Genomic DNA, 22,107 nt, shown 5'->3' with positions numbered 1-22,107 from the left:
AACGGACATTGAGGGAAAATGTGCTTATTTGTCATCTAAATACTGCAAAAATTATTTAAATGTATTTGATACCAATTGATTTTGTGATTAAATTCATCACTGTGTATGGTGAAGAGGACACTAGGCTCGTGCTATTAGCCTACATATCACAACACTGTGGCATATATGAAGACCTCCGATGCAAAAGCCTCTAAAAGCCACCTCTGTTAAAAATGAGATATTAATATTGAGTGAATGCTCTCCGCACATAGTATATACAAATACTTTCACTTCAAACTCACTAAATGCCAGCCTCAGCCCATTCAGAAATGCCGGTACTTGGGTAGAAACCTATAGGAGCCTGATAAAAATGTTAATATTAAACAAAAACTTTAGACGGACTTAGAGGCTTTTGCATCTAAAGTCTTCATATATATATCTTAATTCATTTATTTATTTATATAGTGTATAATAATTGGAAACCTGTTAGATTCTTACATTTATTTATACTTAATACTACAATTTATTATATAAAAAAAACATTACCTCATGGTGCCACGAGACGTTTATTAGTCCAAACGTGATTTTTAATTAGGAAAGCGCGCGCATATGTTTTTACCATTTCATTCAACGTTCCACATAAGTTTTCCACTGTATTGAAAGTGGGCGTTGCGCAATTGTGCACTATGCAAATGAGGGGGTGGGGTCCGCGTGTGGGAGCGATGACGTGACGTAAGGTCCAGCCTTGCGGAGAGAGCGCAACAAACATGGCGACAGAGCGGAGCGGGCAGGGGTGTCTTCTAACTTTCATCGTGTTCCTCTGGAGCTCTGTCGGCGGGCGAACGGAGACCTCGAGCCAGAGTTCCCGGAGTCAGATCCTGGGCATGCGGCTGGAGAGGAGTGATAAAGCGGCCAGCACGACGGAGGACGGGCTCATCCAGGTAACGGAGGAGAGCAGCGTCGTGCTCCGGTTTTATGGTGTCCACCTGACCCCGGGCGCAGCATCCCACATCAGGTTTACGGAGTATGTGGATACAGGGGGTAGTGACGCGTTGAACAGGACTTGTGAGGATTTCACCAAAGACATGAGCATCGGCAGCTACATGAACGTGAGCAGCAGGGGTACATCAGGTCTGGTGAGTGTGTATGTGAAGCCAATGCGTAAAAGTGAACGAGAGAAGACCTACAGCCTATGTGTCAGACAGGATTCAGGAGATAAATGGGTCCATTTGCCTGATAATGATGGTAGATTGGTAGTCTTAGAGGAGAAAGGATCTCTTCTACCTCTTTGGTTCCAAGTCATCCTGGTGTCAAGCTTGCTGGCGTTGTCCGGCATGTTCAGTGGACTCAACCTGGGGCTCATGGCGTTAGATCCAATGGAGCTTCGCATTGTGCAAAGTTGTGGCACTAACAAGGAGAAGAAGTATGCACGCAAAATCGAACCCATTCGAAGCAAGGGGAACTATTTGCTTTGCTCTTTACTGTTGGGTAATGTGCTGGTCAACACAACTTTGACGATCCTACTAGATGATTTGATCGGGTCAGGGTTGGGAGCCGTGGCGGCTTCCACGGTTGGCATTGTCATATTTGGTGAAATCGTGCCACAAGCGCTCTGCTCGCGCCACGGATTGGCGGTAGGTGCCAACACCATCGTGCTGACTAAATTCTTCATGCTACTGACCTTCCCGTTGTCATTTCCCATCAGTAAGCTTTTGGATGTCATCCTCGGGCAGGAAATCGGCACCGTCTACAACCGAGAGAAGTTGGTGGGGATGCTGAAGGTCACAGAGCCCTACAACGACCTGGTCAGAGAAGAGCTGAACATCATACAAGGTGCTCTCGAGCTCAGAACCAAGACGGTGGAGGATGTGATGACTCCGCTGGGCAACTGCTTCATGATTCACATCGACGCCGTGCTCGACTTCAGCACCATGTCTGAAATCATGGAAAGTGGCTACACGCGGATACCCGTGTTCGACAGTGAGCGCTCCAACATCGTGGACATCCTGTACGTCAAGGACCTGGCCTTTGTTGACCCGGATGATTGCACTACTCTTAAAACGGTCACCAAGTTCTACAACCGCCCGGTGCATTTTGTCTTCCACGACACTAAGTTGGATGCCATGTTGGAGGAGTTTAAAAAAGGTTAGTGATTTGTGTTTTATGTGTTCTTCTGAGTCTTGAAAGTTTGCACAGAATGTGCTGTGCTCACAGGAAGGGTTTATCTCCATGCACAGTTGTTTTCACCCTCCTATTGATTATGATGTGTCCCCCTGAGAGCCAAATCAATAACCATATGCTCCCTGTATCAGCCTCCGATCAATATGAAGCTCTTCTGCAAATGGCGGAGGAATCCGATGCTGCCAAAAGCACCTGTCACTCATTAAAAATACACATCATCATCATCCAGTCCACCAGAGTTTGCAGACTCACTCGAAAGTTTTGCCACATTTACCTTCAGATGTAATATTCCCGTTAATATTCAGTAGGTCTGTCAAACAATTAATCGCGATTAATCGCATCCAAAATAAAAGTTTGTTTTTACATAATATATGTGTGTGTACGGTGTATAATTATTTTCTATATATAAATACACACACATGCATGTATATATTTAAGAAATATTTGCATGTATATACTGTGTATATATATTTATATTATATATAATTTATATTATATATAAATATTTTATATATAAATAACACATTTTTCTTAAATATAGATGCATGTGTGTGTATTTATATATAGAAAATAATTATACTCCATACACACACATATATTATGTAAACACAAACTTTTATTTTGGATGCGATTAATCGCGATTAATCGTTTGACAGCCCTAACTCAGATTATTCTTTACATTGGTATTGGTAACACTTATTTGTTAACATAGTTAATTACATTAGTTAAACTAACAAAGAACTACAATTCTAATATTTGCAATTATTCATTTTACTTTATTGGCTTTAATCATGGCAAGGATTGTTTTAAACAAGCTGTTGAAGCAAAAAGTGCATGTGTGTAAAACACAAATTTGCCTAATAATAGTTTAAACACGAGTTTTGTGGGCGGTGTTTTGGAATGATTGGCAGTTTCAAGCCCCTCCCACTTTATTTTTCTCATATCAATCACTGCAGCACTGCAGAGGTGCCACAAACCCCATGTGACATGCACTGTTTTGTCCAAAGCGTCTGATGTCCGAAACATTGCTTTTGCTGCATTTGATGACAATTTTGTAGAAATTCTCTGCACTCTATTCAAGTGTGTTTTTGCTGTTTGTTTAAAATGAGCTCCACTGCACTATGAATGTATGTAAATAAGCTTATGAGTATGCAAATACGTAAATGTGGGTGATTTGCTAAATGCCGATCCCTCAGGAGCATTGGAGACTGCTTGTCTAAAGCTTTCCGTATTATAATGTTAGGCTTGATCATGTACTTTAAAATTCCCCTGAGGAAAACGGATTTCAGAAAAAAATCTGCATATTTTCTTTGATTTCCTCTATTTAGGATAACTTTTTACTGATGTATGATATTAGCCATATTAAGTGTTGCGGACTGTAGATCGGTTTTAGGGTAATTTGAACAAAATCCTAAGTTTAAGCTTTGTGCTTGATTTGTGGTTGAGTTTGAATTGGCTGAAATTGAAAATAAATAATGTTTTGATGCCTGATTATACTTGTATTTTAATTACAGCTCAAATTTAGTTAAAAAAAACAAAACAAAAAACAGGCATTAACATATAACATAAAAATAATAATTGGTTGTCAGTATTGGCCAGAATTTCTATATTGGTGCATTTGATTCAGATTTGAGCATTCATTAAGTATTACACATATTTCATGTTTTAATGTCCAGTAATGTTGATTTTGCAGTGTTTTACATATTTCCCTCTTAACTTTTAATGCTGTCAAAGTGTCTCCTGGTCCTGTCTTGCTCCATCCTTCCCTTTTCGCTTTCTGTGTCTAATCCCCATACGTCTCCGTCATCTCCCCCTCTTAAGCGCTTTAAGCTCTAAGTTTAGTAGGAATTCTGATCTGACTCTTTTGGAACATGAAGCACAAATGGTCCAGCATTGCTTAAATGGTTACGATTGATCCGGCCCCTCAGATAAAATATGATGAATAATTCATAGGGTTTTCAGATTCTGTGGTGAGAATACGGCTCATTAATATGCATGTCCATGCAGTGCTTCAATATATGAATATGGTTTCCTGTGGGTTTCCTGGCCTGGTGTGAACTAAATCTATGTTAAAGGGATAGTTCATCATTTACTCACCTTCAAGTTGTTCCATGTTGGTAACCAGACAGTTGACGGTAGCCATTGACTTCCATATTAGGAAAACATTTCTGTGGAAGTCAATGGCTACCGTCAACTGTTTGTTTTGGTAGGGTGAGTAAATGATGACACAATTTTTTAGTTTTAAGGGTTAAACAGCCATTCTGATTGGAATTAGAATACTTAGTGCGTTTAATTTAGTTTTTCTAGTTATTTTTGGCTTGGGTGTTTTTGTCCACAGGTAAATCCCACCTGGCCATCGTTCAGAAGGTGAATAGTGAGGGCGAAGGAGATCCGTTCTACGAGGTTCTGGGGCTGGTCACGCTGGAGGACGTTATTGAGGAGATCATCAAATCTGAGATCCTGGACGAGTCTGATCTCTACAGTATGTTCAAGATAGTGATTTGTTTTCTCATTTTTCATGGAAATATGGAGTTTTAAAACCCTCTGATGCTTTTCGGTCACTTTTATTTTTGATATTTTTATTTAGCTTTTCGTAAACAGGGAAACATTAATAACAATCACAATATGTTCTACAATAAGTGTCAGAAACAAAACCTCCCCCCTGCCCTCATTCGTAGATGTTATAAGTACAAGTCCTACACATTGTACTCCCTTTTCGGTCACTTTTGACTGAAAATTTGACTTCATAAGAATGGTAGGACACTTGGTGACTTATGGCACTTGCTATGTGAACACAATAAAAAAAATCATCCTAAAAATAGTCACACTTGTACTCCTAGCGGATAAAAATGAACAACATAGGACATAAAAAACATTTAAAATGACAAAAATCTACAAATCAGTCATGATACAGAAAAAAAGCACACAGCAATGAAGGGGTTACTTAGAAATTAGAAAAAGCAGGGCCTAAAAATGTATGGGTTAATTCATTGTATTGTATTGTATTGTACAAATTGTGGAAACAAATGGATCATAATTATTGCATAAATAACTATTACTTAGTACCATAAAATTCCCTCAAATACAAAATATTAAATAAAAAATATTATTGAACAAAAATAGATTTTACTGAAAAAGAAAGTTCGGCCACTTTTGACCGGGAGGTGTATGGGTGTGATAACTAAATGAGGAGCAACAGAGGGTTAAATCTAATCTAATGGTCTAATAATTGATTTATTAATTGGTTCAATTATTGATTTATTGATCTGGGCTGCATTTCCCAAAATCATCGTAAGCCTAAGTAGATCATAGAGACTATTAGTGCCAATGGCTTCTATGATTAACTTAGGCTTAAGATGCTTTTGGGAAACAAAATGAGTGATTGGTTGAGTGATTAATTAAATTCTTCTTTTTTTTTTGTCTGCTAGCTGACAATCGTAACAAAAAGAAAGTGGATCCCAACAAGAACAAGAGGGACTTTTCTGCTTTCAAACATGAGAGCGAATCTAAAGTCAAGATATCCCCGCAACTAATGCTAGCAGCGCATCGTTTCCTCGCTACCGGTGAGCTGTTGCGTTTATAAGACACTGATTATCTTCTCACTGTTTTTGCAAATAACAGGCAATTTTTGCTTACCCATCTTTCCATAGAGGTGAGCATTTTCAGTCCACTCCAGATCAAAGACAAGGTGTTACTGCGAATCCTCAGGCATCCGGATGTCATTCAGGAGATCAAGTTCAACGAGAGCGACAAGCGCTCGCTACTGCACCATTTATATCAACGTGGAAAACCTGTCGACTTCTTCATCCTCATCCTTCAGGTAAGTGAAACTGATCGGTAGGCCTGCAATGACAATTCAGCAGAAAGCTCTGTAGACTTGATGCCCACTAATATCTACACTGCGTGTGTGTTTATTAAATATTTAGGCTAGTTTGAAAAAGTGCCTTTAAATCAAAACAGAAAGTGTGCTGCTTCCTTCAATAATCAGTCTCCTATGGAAGCTTGTTTCCGCCACAAAATAAAACATTTTAAAAGATAATTGTGACTTTTTATCTCACAATTGCACGTTTATCTGACTTTATTTCTCAGAATTGCGAGATATAAAGTCAGTATTGCGTGAAATAAAGTGTTATAAAGTCAGAATTCTGACTTTTTTCTCGCAATTGCGACTTTATATCACGCAATTCTGACTTTATTACACATAATTGCGACTTGATATCATGCAATTCTGACTTTATATCTCCCAATTGCGACTTTATTTCTCAGAATTGCGACTTTATATCTCGCAATTGCAACTTTATTTCTCAGAATTGCGACTTTATTTCTCACAATTCTGACTTCATATCTCGCAATTCTGAGAAAAAAAGTCACAATTCTGATTGATATATCGCAATTGTGAGAAAAAAGTCAGAATTGTGAGATAAAAAGTCGCTATTATTATTTATTTATTATTCAGTGGCGGAAACAAGCTTCCATAGTCTCCTGTTAGTGGGGCTTGCTAAGGCGAATATCATTATTACTATTGCTTAAAGGCCAACTGAATTGCCTTGAAACGTGCAACGTTATTCATTTCTACTCAAGACAAACACTCTCACATAGATTATAAAACCTAGCGTTTTATTGCATTAGAGTTTGTTTTGAGGGATGGTTTGGTCTGAGAGAAGGAGAAAAGGTCAGAGAAGTTGCCTGTTCCCCATGGCTGGTACCATGTGATTCACCCCATGATTGCATCCCATGTAATTCCTCACCATTTGACCTTGTGGAGTCCCCATGACATTGCTCCAGGGACGTCAGCTTTACAACCATCCACAAATATCTCTCTCTGCCTGTCAGAATTCTTAGTACTTACAGGATTAGATGTATCCCAAAATAGACTGGATTTTTCTGAGGAAAATATGAGTGATGCTTGCCTGTGCAAAACTTACTGCCATGATGCTGAGATGTTGTGACCAGGGCATTGCTATGTGGTTGCTAGGGTGTTTTAGGTGGTTGCTAAGGCATATAGAACAAGTCTAGCTACCTAGAGCAGGCTAACTTCTAGATGTTTTTAAAGGCATTGCTGCGTGGTTGCTAAGGTGTTGCTATGCAGTTGCTGATAACTAGCCCTGGCAACAGCCCAGAAGGCTCTAGTAACCAACTGCAATGCACTGGCAACAAACCAGAACACCCTAGCAATCGCATAGCAACCCACTAAAACTGCTCTAGGTGGTTTGCCATTGCATTGCTATGTGTTGTTTTTTAAATGGTTGCCAGGGTATTGCTATGTAGTTGCTAAGGTGTTTTAGGTGGTTTCCATGGTGTTTGTTATGCAGTTGCTAAGGTGTATTTGGTGGATGATTGCTAAGGTGTTGTAGGTGGTTTCCAGGGCATTGCTATGCTGTTACTAGGGTGCTCTGGGTGGTTGCTAGGTGTTTTTTACTTTTCCATGTTAAAAGTGTGCACTCTACTGTAGAGCTGCACGATTCTGGATAAATTGAGAATCACGATTTTTTGGTTTGAAATTGAGATCACGGTTCTCCCACAATTCTGAAAAGATGGCTAAACAAAATAAAAAATATTTAAAATATAAAACGTAATTTTAATTATAAAAAAAAAAAACGGTTTGAGTGAATGATTCAATGACTCGCTCGTAATGACTTAACTTGTTTTAGTACTAGATGAGTCAGTGTTTTTGAACGAGTCTCTTAAAGGGATGGTTCGGAGTAAAATCAACCTAGTGTCCTTTGCACCATGACCTCGAGCCAAACACCCCCCCCAGAAGCCTTTTTCCCCTTGGTTGAACATTATTAAAGTTAGAGCTTATTTAGAGATATCAGCCGAATGGCTTAGTGCAGGTGCTAATGGATCCAAATTTGTATCTGGTAAATTACCCCACTAATAATGCCCAGAATGGTACCACACTTCTACAGTAGTACAAATAGGTTCTGTACTCATAAAACGAGGCATTGTAAAGTTTGTAAGTACATCAGTATCAGTAGTTTATTTAAATAACACTTGCCTGACGGCTCATGCTACCGCTAACCCGCACGTCGAGGTCACTTCACATAAGTATGTAGTGTAACGACGAATTATTATTTTTTCCGAAGTGTTGACAACTTAGTGTTAACTAATAATTGTTATAAACTGGTACTACCAACAAAATATTAGTGCATTCCTGGAACTGGGTGTCGTTACTCTACATCCTTATGCATCGCTTTCTGCCAGGACTTTTACAAGCTTTTCCCAAATCACTGAAGTGATGTTGGTGTCCGGGTTAGCAGTAGCATAAGCCGTCAGGCAAGTGTTATTTAAATAAACTCCTGATGTACTTACAAACTTTACAATGCCTCGTTTTATGAGTACAGAACCTATTTGTACTACTGTAGAAGTGTGGTACCATTCTGGGCATTATTAGTGGGGTAATTTACCAGATGCAAATTTGGATCCATTAGCGCCTGCACTAAGCCATCCGCTGATATCTCTAAATAAGCTCTAACTTTAATAATGTTCAACCAAGGGAAAAAAGGCTTCTGGGGGGATGTTTGGCTCGAGGTCATGGTGCAAAGGACCCTAGGTTGATTTTACTCCGGACCATCCCTTTAATTGAATGATTCAATGACTAGGGCTGCATCTGAAATCACTCTCTTGAGTAGGTACTTATTTTGAATAAGTAATTACTTCACGGACGCTAAAAAAGTATGTTCTATATAGTATGAGTGTGTGTATTGTAAATGAAATCTGGACGTACTACATCAGCCATGCTGTCATTATCACGTGTCCTAACAGCGTCAGTCTCTTCCATTCACAAATCCTGGCCCGTGGCCTCATGGGATGGTAAAATGTCTTTCGGGTCATCTGGGTACTTTTTTTCTGTGAGTACTGTGAATTTGGACATTGTCACATACTGTTTTTTGACTACTATATAGTAGGGAATTTTGTGTTTTCGGATGCAGCCAAAAAAAAATAAAAAGTCACTTGTCGCCACCTACTGGTGTAACCATGCAATTGATACAATTGTTATTTAAAGCATGAAGTTAAGTGCAAAAGGTGATTTTCTCTATTTTGATCCCTACCTACCATAGACATCAGTGTTTATATCCAAACTATAAACTTGTATCTCAGTACTTCTGTGATATTTTGAATTATTATAAAACAGAAATAATGATACTATGTGGTTGAAAAGAGTTTGTGAAGCTGTTTCATACCTATCCATGCCAACTGCTCACTCTGTATCAGCGGCAGCGCCAACACAGATCTGATCGTACTTGTCAAAGGAGAAAACCTTCAAAGGAGAACTTAAGTCTGTTTTTTCTGTCTGTTTTGTTGTTGCCGAGCCAAAATCACAAGCCAGATCACTTGGCGAAGTAACAGCACACCTCTCTGCACAATTTTGAGGTGTCATTCTTGCCCGTAACACTCCCAGCACAGGATGAATTACACACAGAGGTAATTCATGAATTATTAAGGAGTAGAGATTTGAAGTTTGAGCAATAGTAACATTTTCAAGCTCTTTTGTGCTTGGCGTGTATATTGTGTCTCGTTCGTGCCCCTCAGTTGAGGCGTCCTGGTCTGTTCGGAGCGTCTGTGACCTCACTGTTGGTTTAGCCAGAAGAGGCCAGCATCGGGTAGGCCTGTCCTTCACTAATTGATCCCTCTTACATAAGAAAGGGATCCTGAGCATAGCAGCTCTAATCCCACCCTCTTTCTGCCAGCTCACACACATACACGATCGTATACACAACCAATCAAAGCTGTCCATGGCCCTGTTTTATAAAACAGTCCAATCAGAAGTGAGATTGATGGAAAGACTCTCGGATGTCCATGCGACAGCAAGCACACGTTACATATATAGATATTGACTTGCATGTGAACTCACACGGGGATCAACATATTAGGGTGACCTTATGCACACTTTCCAGTCATCTGAATGAATATCTGTGCCAATGCTTACTTAGCATGGCTTAAGTTTGAAGATGGTCATGGTAGGGCGAGCCGTGTCGGGACAGGGCGCACGGGGCCCCCCTCGGGATCAGTAAATCACATCCTGGATTTGTTGTGTTCTCGACGGGGGGGTCAGCCAGGACAAGGTTAACTCTTTCAGAACGTCAGTGTGACCGTGTTTATCACAGCCGTAATCATCCCCGCGGCACATTGTCATACGAAGCATGAACGCCGTGTGTCATGGAGCGTTATGTCACACTGGCCATCAAACCGCATGTCTGCTTAAATTCACCAAACTCCTCTCATCTGCTAATTTACAGACTGAATCTGTTTTAAAATCATTTAAAATATAATAGTTCAAATTAATTTTCAAAATGATTTTCAATAAATGATATAACATATATGAACTATAATGGTAGCACTTTATTTTACAGTCCTGTTCCAAATGTACATACCATGTACTTATTATAGTAAATAAATACAATAACTGGGTAAAAACTACTTACTAACACTGAACTTACCCCTAAACCTGACCTTAACCCATGTAGTTACCTTATATTACCCAGTACTCTCTTGGGTAAGAATGATGTAAGTGCACGTACTGTAATATAAAGTGCAACCATTATAACAATAAGGGTTATTGTTTTGTTTGTTTTATATTTAATTGTATTTAATAATTATATATATATATATATATATATATATATATATATATATATATATATATATATATATATATATATTCCTAATATATATATATATATATATATATATTCCTAATATATATATATTTTCATAATATATATTCCTAATATATAAATATATATATATATATATATATATATATATATATATATATATATATACTTTTTTTTTTTTTTTTTTTTCTAATATGTTCTTATACTTTTATTTAAATATATTCAGTCTATTAGATAAATACATATTTAATATAATATAATATAATATAATATATATATATATATATATATATATAAATTAAATTATTAGAAAATAAAAAAATATATTCATACTTTAATTTAAATGTATTAAATATATTAATAATTTATTATTATTTTAGTAGTTTAGGAATTTAGTAAGTTTTAGTAATCGATGAGTGATGATTTGTTGGTAGTACTTTACAAGAAGGCATTAACATTAATGTTAACATAAACAACAAACTTGTTTAGCATTTACACATTAATAAATGTAGGTTAATTATTAAATATACCATTGCTCATTGATAATTAATGTTCATTCATAATTCATTAACTAATGATTTTAACTTTGCACATTCTAGATAACCTAGATTATAAAATTATGTAAAAGTGTTGTTCTTTGTTGCTTTATAATACCTAATGTTAATTAACTGAACCTGTAAATTTTTACTGATTAATAAGTCTCTTATGAAACAACCCAACCTTATGTCAATCAAGACTGCATTTATTTGACTAAAAATACAGTAAAACATAATATTGTGAAATATTATTACAATTTAAAATAACTGTTTTCGGTTTGAATATATTTTAAAATGTAATTTATTCCTGTGATGCATTACTCCAGTCTTCAGTGTCACATGATGCTTCATAAATAATTCTAATATGCTGATTTGCTGCTCAAGAAACATTTCTTATTATATTCAGTGATGAAAACAGTTGTGCTGCTTAATATTTTTGTGGAAACCATGATACATTTTTCTTTGGTGAATAGAATATTCAAAAGAACAGCATTTTTTGTATGTTTTCATTTTAAATATTCGATCAATATAATGTGTTCTTGCTGAATAAAATAATTAATTTCAACTTTCCAAAATAAAAAACCCAAACTTTTGAATGGTAGTGTATCATTGTAGAGTGTAAATGTAAATATTTGTTTAGTAGTAGTAGTTTTGTTATATTTTATGAAAGCTTATTTGCTGGTATAACAGAAAGCAGCAAAGTGCTGTTTGTATTTAGAGTCCACCTGAATATAGACACCAGAGCTGAGGAGACTCAGATAGAGTGACAGGATCCGTGTTCATGCAATCCGAGCGCCACAGATCTGGTAACGTTTTTCTGAGAATGAGAGGAATGGTTGACTCTCCATTGGGGCAGAAAATGGGGCAAATATGACGCCTGAGAGTTTGGAAAGTTTGTGTGTCCTCTCGAATGTGGTTTAGCACATGACATGTGTCCTGGTTTCAAAATATTAAATGTACCAAACTCACCGTCCTCGTGGGAGTTTTGGTTGGGTTGTGTGTCATTCTGTCTTTAATTATGGAGACGCAACTGGTTGTTCTTCAAGGAAGCCGGTTAAGATTTCAAAATAAGTCGTGTTTGACATAAAAGTGTTTTTAAAAACGCTGTTTAATGATTTGAGAACACCGGTGGGGGTTCTTGAGGGTTTTAGGTTTTAATTGCCAATGTATTTATTTATTTGATATTAGTTTTGATATCAAGCAGTTTGTGTTTATGTGGTTGTATCTTATTGATTTTGATTATTGATTTGACTGCACTGACACTATTGGATGAGAACTGAATTGAGCTGGGTGATGACATCACTGTTTTCTCCAGAGCTGCTTTATAGTTTAATTGAACTCATTTCATAATTAATACACTTTGCACAGTTATTGAACTGAACTGGTCAAAAAACACTTCATTTTTCTCATGATATCCAATGCACGTCACCTGATTTCTCAAAGAGTCTGAAAATGGTTTGAAAAAGGATTCGGTTTCTCTAAACCCCTCCTTTCCGAGAGCTACTCTGCTCTGATTGGTCAGATAGCCCAGTCTGTTGTGATTGGTCTACTCTGCTCTGATTGGTCAGATGGCCCAGTCTGTTGTGATTGGTCTACTCTGTTCTGATTGGTCAGATGGCCCAGTCTGTTGTGATTGGTCTACTCTGCTCTGATTGGTCAGATGGCCCAGTCTGTTGTGATTGGTCTACTCTGCTCTGATTGGTCAGATGGCCCAGTCTGTTGTGATTGGTCTACTCTGCTCTGATTGGTCAGGCGGCCCAGTCTGTTGTGATTGGTCTACTCTGCTCTGATTGGTCAGATGGCCCAGTCTGTTGTGATTGGTCTACTCTGCTCTGATTGGTCAGATGGCCCAGTCTGTTGTGATTGGTCTACTCTGCTCTGATTGGTCAGACGGCCCAGTCTGTTGTGATTGGTCTACTCTGTTCTGATTGGTCAGATGGCCCAGTCTGTTGTGATTGGTCTACTCTGCTCTGATTGGTCAGGCGGCCCAGTCTGTTGTGATTGGTCTACTCTGCTCTGATTGGTCAGATGGCCCAGTCTGTTGTGATTGGTCTACTCTGTTCTGATTGGTCAGATGGCCCAGTCTGTTGTGATTGGTCTACTCTGCTCTGATTGGTCAGATGGCCCAGTCTGTTGTGATTGGTCTACTCTGCTCTGATTGGTCAGGCGGCCCAGTCTGTTGTGATTGGTCTACTCTGCTCTGATTGGTCAGATGGCCCAGTCTGTTGTGATTGGTCTGCTCTGCTCTGATTGGTCAGATGCCCCAGTCTGTTGTGATTGGTCTACTCTGCTCTGATTGGTCAGGCGGCCCAGTCTGTTGTGATTGGTCTACTCTGCTCTGATTGGTCAGATGGCCCAGTCTGTTGTGATTGGTCTACTCTGCTCTGATTGGTCAGATGGCCCAGTCTGTTGTGATTGGTCTACTCTGCTCTGATTAGTCAGATGGCCCAGTCTGTTGTGATTGGTCTGGTCTGCTCTGCTCTGCTCTGCTCTGATTGGTCAGATGGCCCAGTCTGTTGTGATTGGTCTACTCTGATTGGTCAGATGGCCCAGTCTGTTGTGATTGGTCTACTCTGATTGGTCAGATGGCCCAGTCTGTTGAGACTGTAATTTCTGACGACTCATTTTGGCAGTTCACAATCGATTCTTTCTTTTAGGAGAACATAACTTTATTTGTCGTTTACTTTGACCTTTAAAACTTTGCAGACCTTTTACATTCACAAACAGCTTTATTACACGTTGCATAAAAGGTAATATTCGAAAAAGCATAATAGGGGCACTTAAACTATTAAACCCACCTTTGTCCTTCAGGGTCGAGTGGAAGTTGAGGCTGGAAACGAGAATATGAAGTTTGAGGCCGGTCCTTTCTCTTATTACGGAGTCATGGCACTGAACACACCATGCCTGGGTGAGTATTTATTTATTACTTGCTTTTTTTATCTCTTATTTTCTCTAATCGAAGAGTGTGATATATTCCAACTTACAGGGTTACTCAATCCATAAATGAAAGTTTTGTCATAATTTACAAGCCCTCATGATGTTCCTTTTTTCTTCTTCTGCGCAAAAACACTCTATCTTAACTTACTTTATGTTCTAGACTAATGTGATTAAATGATGACAGAATTATTATTGTATTACTGAACAATCTCTTTAAAGATGAAAACGGTCATCATTTACTCACCCTTATGCTGTCCCAAACCCGAATGAATTACAGAACAAGAAATGAAACGAGTTAAAGATGTTCCATGATCTTTTGGATGGAATATCAATAAATCTGAACTTTTCAAGTTTCATAAAGGATGCAAAAAGCGCCATATAATACAGCAATACTACGAAAATTGCAAGAAATAGACTGAAATTATGTGTAAATCAGGTTGATTTATGGTAAAGATGATGTGTCTGTTAATGTTTGCTTCCCAGCCATCAATGGCCAGCGTTGTGTTTTTTTAGAGTCTCCAAGCGCAGACACAAGCACTTTCTCATGATCTGTCATTGTAAGTTTAGTCTGGCGTTACGTAATAACACTGAAGCTGCCGGTAGGGGACTGTACGGACACATTTGACCGCAGGGACATCTGGTGGCCGAGTGTCACTATGTATAATGATGCTGTCTGATTCTGTTCCTTCACCTCCAGCTGTGCCGCAGTCCATCCATGTGCCAAACGTCACATTTATGTGCTTAGCATGTGTCTGAATGTGTGCCTGCATGTGCTTTGAGAAACACTGTATAAGAGACCAAAGGTCATGTGACTGATCCATTGGCATTTTACTTGTCCTCTGGTCCTTCCAAAGCCTGCATTTTATTTAAGCCTTGAAACCAAAAAGGAGATATTTAGCAGAATGTCCAAGCTGATTTTATCAGCACAACGCTACTTTTTTTGTTGTTTTTTTGCAATGAACAGACTTAAAATTAGCTTCCAAAACATTGCATGCAATAATTTATAATTAATAATTAAATAACGACTTAATTTTCTGACTGTTACTCAAACAAAAATATATTTTGAATATATTAAATATTGTGAAAGTAGTCCCATACATTGACTGAGGCTGCATTTATTTAATCAAAAATATATTAAAAATAATATTGTAAAATATATTATTGCAGTTTGAAATAACTATTTTCTATATGAATATATTTGAAGATGTATTTATTCCTGTGATGCCAAGCTGAATTTTCAGCACCATTGCTCCAGTCTTCAGTGTCACATGATCCTTTAGAATTCATTATAATATGCTGATTACCTATTATCAATTGTTATATGTTCTCCGTTCTTATTAATAATGGTTATTATTATTATTATTATCAGTGTTGAAAACCGTTTTTGCTGCTTAGTATTTTTTTGTGGAAATTGTAAAACATTTTTTTCATTATTCTTTGATGAATATAAAGTTCAAAAGAACAGCATTTATTTTAAATCAAAGGTCTTTACAGTCATTTAATGTCCTTGCTGCATAAAAGTATTAATTTCCATTTTTTCTACATTGCATATTAGAATGATTTCTGAAGGATCATGTGACACTGAAGACTGGAGTAATGATGCTGAAAATTCAGCTTTTGATCACAGGGATAAATTACATATTATAATCACGGAGTCCTTTCCTTGTACAGCTTGGACATTCTGCTAAATATCTACATTTGAGTTCCACTGAAGTCATGCAGGTTTGGAACGATAGCGACGAGTTTTAGGTGAAACATGCCTTTAATGTCACCAGAAAATGTTTAACTTTAAAAAGCAAGACTAGTAGCTTAAAATTACCCCTTCAAGGAAAATATAAAGTTCCCATAGTGCATCATAATGAGGTATCTTCACCTTCAGCAGCTGTCCACAGGATGTTAATGTGTGCTGTGTTTAAAGAGCTTCTCTGTCTCTCCTCTGCTCTGGCTCCCCCCCCCAGCTGTCACCCCCCCTCTCTCTCCTGCCGTGGTGTCGCCTCGTCCGCGCCGCCTTTCGCTTAAGAGGTTTTCTCTGTTCTCGCGTTTCCCAGGTAAAATCCCCTGCATGTGGGGGGCTAACTCAGCGATGAAGGGGAGCTAACATGGGGGTGGTGCGGGACAGGAACTAGTTTAAAATGAAAAAAATAACCTTTTATCATGCCATGAACCGGTGTCCAGCAAATTTGTTATTTTTTTTTATTTTATTGATTTAAAAGCTCTGTTCCAAAAGCCTATTCAGCAATTTCAGTACTACATTGATTGAAGATAGTTTCAATATTTTTTTATGTTTTTTTATGAAACATTCACTTTTTATATTCACTATATTTTCAAATCAAGTTTGTGCTTGCATTCATTCAAGACATTCAAAATTTACGCAATTAGCCACAAGACACGCAAGAACAAAACCTTTGACGCCATTGACTTCACACTTTGCGCTACAAGTCTCGAGGTGGCTGGTTTGAATATATGCAAGCATAAATAATTTTGAATTAAAAAAAAATATTTTTCCTCACAAAATTATCATTAGCATTCAAAAGAACTGACATATAGTGTATGAACCACTTTTACTTTTTAGTCCTTTCAAGTTACAAACAGGATGTGACGATCACTATAAAAGTGTGAAAACATGCTGAATTTATTTATGTAATACATAGAGAGACTTACTTAAGAATGTGATTTCAGACGCAGCCCTAGTTTTGATTTATTAGCTTAGCAACATAACTACTGTAAGCATTAACTTATATGCGCAACATGGCATAAGGCATATACACTGTACATACAGTGCTATGCATAAGTTTAGACACCCATGCTAAAGTTGACTAAAAAGAGGAATAAAAAATCATCTTTTGGAAATTGAACTTAATGCCTTAATTAAAAAAATTAGGAAAAATCCAACCTTTAAGGACACCAATTTTCTTTGTGAATGAATAATGTATCGTAAATAAATAAATGTTCTTCCTTAAAATACAGGGTGCATAAGTTTGGACACCCCTATGTTAAATTCCCATAGAGGCAGGCAGATTTTTATTTTTAAGTTTTTTTTTTATTATTATTATTATTTTTTAGGATACTATGCATCCTGATAAAGTTCCCTTGGCCTTTGGAATTAAAATAGCCCCACATCATCACATAGCCTTCACCATACCTAGAGATTGGCATGGGGTACTTTCCATAAGATCATCTCTCAATGCAAATCAAACTAGCTATTAGGCTAACTGAAATAAAACCATGCCAATCTCTAGGTATGGTGAAGGCTATGTGATGATGTGGGGCTATTTTAATTCCAAAGGCCAAGGGAACTTTATCAGGATGCATAGTATCCTAAAAAAAAAATTTTTTTAAATACTTAAAAATAAAAATCTGCCTGCTTCTATGGGAATTTAACATAGGGGTGTCCAAACTTATGCACCCTGTATTTTAAGGAAGAACATTTATTTATTTACGTTACATTATTCATTCACAAAGAAAATTGGTGTCCTTAAAGGTTGGATTTTTCCTCATTTTTTAAATTAAGGCATTAAGTTCAATTTCTAAAAGATGATTTTTTATTTCTCTTTTTAGTCAACTTTAGCATGGGTGTCTAAACTTATGCATAGCACTGTAGATGTGAATGACTGTTAGTAAAATGGAAGCTTGCTGGATAGTTGGTTCTGGCATTGACCTCATGAGTTCAATCTTTGGAGAGCTCTTCTCATCTAACCACTAACACACTCACCCAGCTGCCCACATCACTTCCTGTCCATCACACCTGACCTCATGCATTTGAACACCACCCTGAAAATACAGTCCTGCCTTAGTATCAGAATATACCAGCACACGTGCTCTGCTTCTGACATGATCATTGAAGATTGGTTCATGACGCCATGACGAACCGGAAACGTCGTTGCTTGGATAAAATATACTTTATACAGTAAATTATACTACTATATGTAATGTACATGATCAATCATACTAAGTTTACGTAAGTGCAGTGCAGTCTTGCGTCCATTAACTAAAACTTAAACTAAAAAAAAAAATATGTTAATTGAAATAAATTAAACATTTCAGTAAAAGTTCTAATTAAATAGACATTTAAAAAACGTCAAGTGCACAACAAATACAAAAAAATCTTTAAAACGAAAATGAAAACGTAATAAAAAACGAATTAATATATTATTAAACACTAAGATAATTTGGTGATGGGCTAATTTGTTTTTCTTCCATTGTTTACGTCTGTTCTCCTCGGGAACCGACCGTTAAGGCGTGGTTTGGGTTATGAATATTAATTACGTAAAGTGATGTTTGCCCATAGTAGCGTGTAAATATTAAGATACTTTGACCAACCTGTACGTTCTCAGACGCTTCTGGCTGGAGTGCAATGTATAGTCAAATACTAAGGCAATTTTCCGATATCATAAATTCTCTGATATCGCTGTGATGATTGGTTCCGTCATGAATTTTAATCTCGTTCTCTTTGGTTACAGTTATTGACCTAACAACTACACCGAGAGCACGTGAGCGACACGAGACGGAAATACTACAACGATTCTGTTATTATCTACAAACTTTGCATGTGTTTCAGTGTGGGTGATTTAATTGATTTTAACAGGAGAGTTGTAGTTTATCACGTCGCGTCGCTCACAGAGTAAACAATATAGCGCTTCAACGAATGGCAAGCAGTTTTGACTTTTATTCAATTCAGTAACGTTAGCCTATATGAATTGATATCAACAATTACATTTTCACTAGTTAAAATGCAAATTCTAGATATCAGGAATTCGATTTCTACTAGTAACTGGTCATTTTTTTTATATCAGGAATTACATTTCCACTAACTAAAATTTTAATTCTTGATATCAACAATTTCATAATCACTTGCAGAAATACTAATTCTTGGTATCAAGAATTAATTTTCAACTAGTAAAAACTATAATTCTTGACTTCTATAATTGTATTGTATTGTATTTTTATTGTAATTTCACATATCAGATATACAGTTCTTACTAGTAGAAAACGTTTTTTTTTTACGTGGTTACTATAGTAAAAATATAAATTCCTGAAATCAATAACTTAATTGTCACTAGTTGAAATGTTACTTCTTGATCTGTAAATGTATTTCAACATGCTACATATGTTATTTCTGGTATTTGATGCGTTTCTGATATCAATAATTAGCAGAGTAATTTCAGATATCTTAAATGGCGTTCTTGCTAGTATCACGTTCATGATATCAAAAATTAACATTGTCGCTATAGTGACAATCAAATTATTGATATAAAAAATAACTTTTACTAGTAGCAATTCAATTGTTGATTTCAAGAAAAGACATTTGCACTAGTAACCACCTAGTTATTGATTTCAAAAACTTTGATTTTTACTAGTAAGAATTGTATTTCTGATTGAAATTGGAATTTCAACTATTAAGAAATCAATTATTGATATCAACAACTGAATTTGAATGGCAGCCTATGGTGACATTTAACTAGTGAAAATACATTTACAGATATCAAGAATTAAAGTTTTTACTAGTTGAAATCTTATTCCTGATATCAAGAATTAGCGAAAATAGAATTGTTGATATCAAGAATTCATATCCTGCGAATTAATAAGTCAAAATGGCTTGCCATAGTTATTAACCCTGTTAACACAGAGAAAGATCTCCCATGCTTTTATTAGTACCCATGCGCTTCTGAGTCCATGGGATCAAGTGAACTGTTTGTGTGCTTTTATCTGCATCATTCAGCATTCATGTTATGTCTGTTATTTGTCACAGTAAAACCTGTCAAAGCAAACACTGCAGTGACTGCTGAAGGTAGTTCATAACACCTCTAGATGGCGCTAGTGTGTTAATATTATCTAGTGCTCATCACACATGGTTTTGTTTTGACAGTATAGGTCATCCAAGTTATGTACATCCTCTTCTCTTTATAATCACATACTAATATAATACTTCCGTATAGTATAGTATAATCTATTGTTCTCCAATATAACTGAACTAATGCTGCTCATAAACAAGCCAGAAACGACCATCCAATCATTTGCAATAGTCTTTCCATTCATTTCCAATGTCATATGAGTTTCTTTGTTGCTCCTTGTCAATTGTTGTGCTTTCCCTCTCATCGATGACATTATCTCACTGTTGTTGTGCCACATTTGTATTAGTGTGTATTTTCACTGAAACTGTTTCATCTGTGTCTGTGTGTGTCTGTGTGTGTAAGCAGACGTGCCACGACATGAACTGATGGATTTCATGTGCATTCCAGAGTTTCGCTCGCCGTCTCACATAAGCGGCTTGAACCGCTCTGCGTCTCTGAGCTGCGCGGAGAGAGTGGATTCTCTGTCCATCGGCGGCAGTAGCAGTCAGCTCAATCACAGCCCCGTGGCTCAGTACGTCCCTGATTTTAATGTGCGGGCCATCACTGACGTACAGTTTGTGAAGGTATGTCATGTCCATAAATGTTCTTGTGGCTTGTGAGCCGGTCTGCTCCTGAAATTTGAAGTCATGCTCCTGTGTTTGACTTCAGAAGACATGGGTTGTATCAACTATATTTTTAATTTGAGCTGTTATTGTATGTCTAATGGCAAATGTATTATATATGCTTATCTGCATTATATCAGTCACCCTGCTCTCTAGATTTTGGCATTAGCACTTAAAGAAAAAAAACATATTTGTTGGAAAATTTTAGCAATGAGTGTGTACATCAGACACTACCGATTAAAGGTTTTGGATCGGTAATATTTTTAAATGTTTTTCAAAAGAAGTCTCTTATGCTGCATTCAATTTTGAAAAATACAGTTAAAACTATAATAGTATTATTAATATATAATTAATTTTTAAAACGATGGCTGTTTCCTATTTTAAAATTATTTTATTTAAAAAAATAATTTATTCCTGTGATGCAAAGCTGAATTTTCAGCATCATTACTCCAGTCTTCAGTGTCACATGATCCTTCAGAAATCATTATAATATGCTGATATTAAGGCTGGGCGATAAAACGATAACGATAATTATCGCGATATAATTTTTCTCGATAAAACGATATCAAGAGGTCGATAAATGTTCGATAATGTTTATGCGCCAAAAGCGGAACGAAACTCATTTGAACCGCGCGCCACACGGACCATTTATCCGCTCGGCTCAAAGTCCAAACGTCAGCGCAAGCTCTCTAGGGCCGATGCGTTTACTCTGATCGGTCTCGGTCACGAAATCCAGTGAGAAGCGCTTGAATTCAGCGAGGAACACAAATGTCTCAGTGATTTAAACCAGTTTAAAGGCAGATGAAACAGCGCTGACTAACAGGAGAAACACTGAGCGCAACGATACAGTCAGAAGGCTTTTCCGTCTACAAATTCCCATCATTTACCATGGATTTACTGAACGTTAGCCTAGTAACGTTAATATTAACTGCACCATGAAAGGTGGGATATACAGTGAGGAAAATAAGTATTTGAACACCCTGCTATTTTGCAAGTTCTCCCACTTGGAAATCATGGAGGGGTCTGAAATTGTCATCGTAGGTGCATGTCCACTGTGAGAGACATAATCAACAACAAAAATCCAGAAATCACAATATATGATTTTTTTACTATTTATTTGTATGATACAGCTGCAAATAAGTATTTGAACACCTGTCTATCAGCTAGAATTCTGACCCTCAAAGACCTGTTAGTCTGCCTTTAAAATGTCCACCTCCACTCCATTTATTATCCTAAATTAGATGCACCTGTTTGAGGTCGTTAGCTGCATAAAGACACCTGTCCACCCCATACAATCAGTAAGAATCCAACTACTAACATGGCCAAGACCAAAGAGCTGTCCAAAGACACTAGAGACAAAATTGTACACCTCCACAAGGCTGGAAAGGGCTACGGGGAAATT

General features: G+C 37.1%; 1 protein-coding gene across 4 annotated transcripts in view; it reads left to right on the top strand.

Moving 5' to 3' along the window:
* The first annotated feature begins 706 nt into the window (after positions 1–706).
* The window catches only part of LOC307152690 (metal transporter CNNM4), a 26,723-nt gene continuing 5,322 nt past the window's right edge, over positions 707–22,107 (top strand). The window contains exons 1-7 of one of the 4 annotated variants that reach the window (XM_079861523.1): positions 707–2,124; positions 4,499–4,642; positions 5,589–5,723; positions 5,811–5,980; positions 14,126–14,222; positions 16,210–16,299; positions 20,491–20,666. In XM_079861523.1, coding sequence (XP_079717649.1) covers positions 747–2,124; positions 4,499–4,642; positions 5,589–5,723; positions 5,811–5,980; positions 14,126–14,222; positions 16,210–16,299; positions 20,491–20,666 — 2,190 coding nt within the window. In that variant the 5' untranslated portion in view covers positions 707–746. Of the gene's footprint in view, positions 2,125–4,498; positions 4,643–5,588; positions 5,724–5,810; positions 5,981–14,125; positions 14,223–16,209; positions 16,300–20,448; positions 20,667–22,107 lie in introns of all 4 variants that reach the window. The other 3 variants (XM_079861522.1, XM_079861525.1, XM_079861524.1) reach the window with 3 other exon arrangements.

The sequence above is a fragment of the Squalius cephalus genome, assembly GCF_949319135.1.
Source record: "Squalius cephalus genome assembly, chromosome: 24".
NCBI lineage: Eukaryota > Metazoa > Chordata > Actinopteri > Cypriniformes > Leuciscidae > Squalius > Squalius cephalus.
Note: the sequence above shows the minus strand (reverse complement) of the source record. Positions and strands in the feature narration are given on the sequence as shown.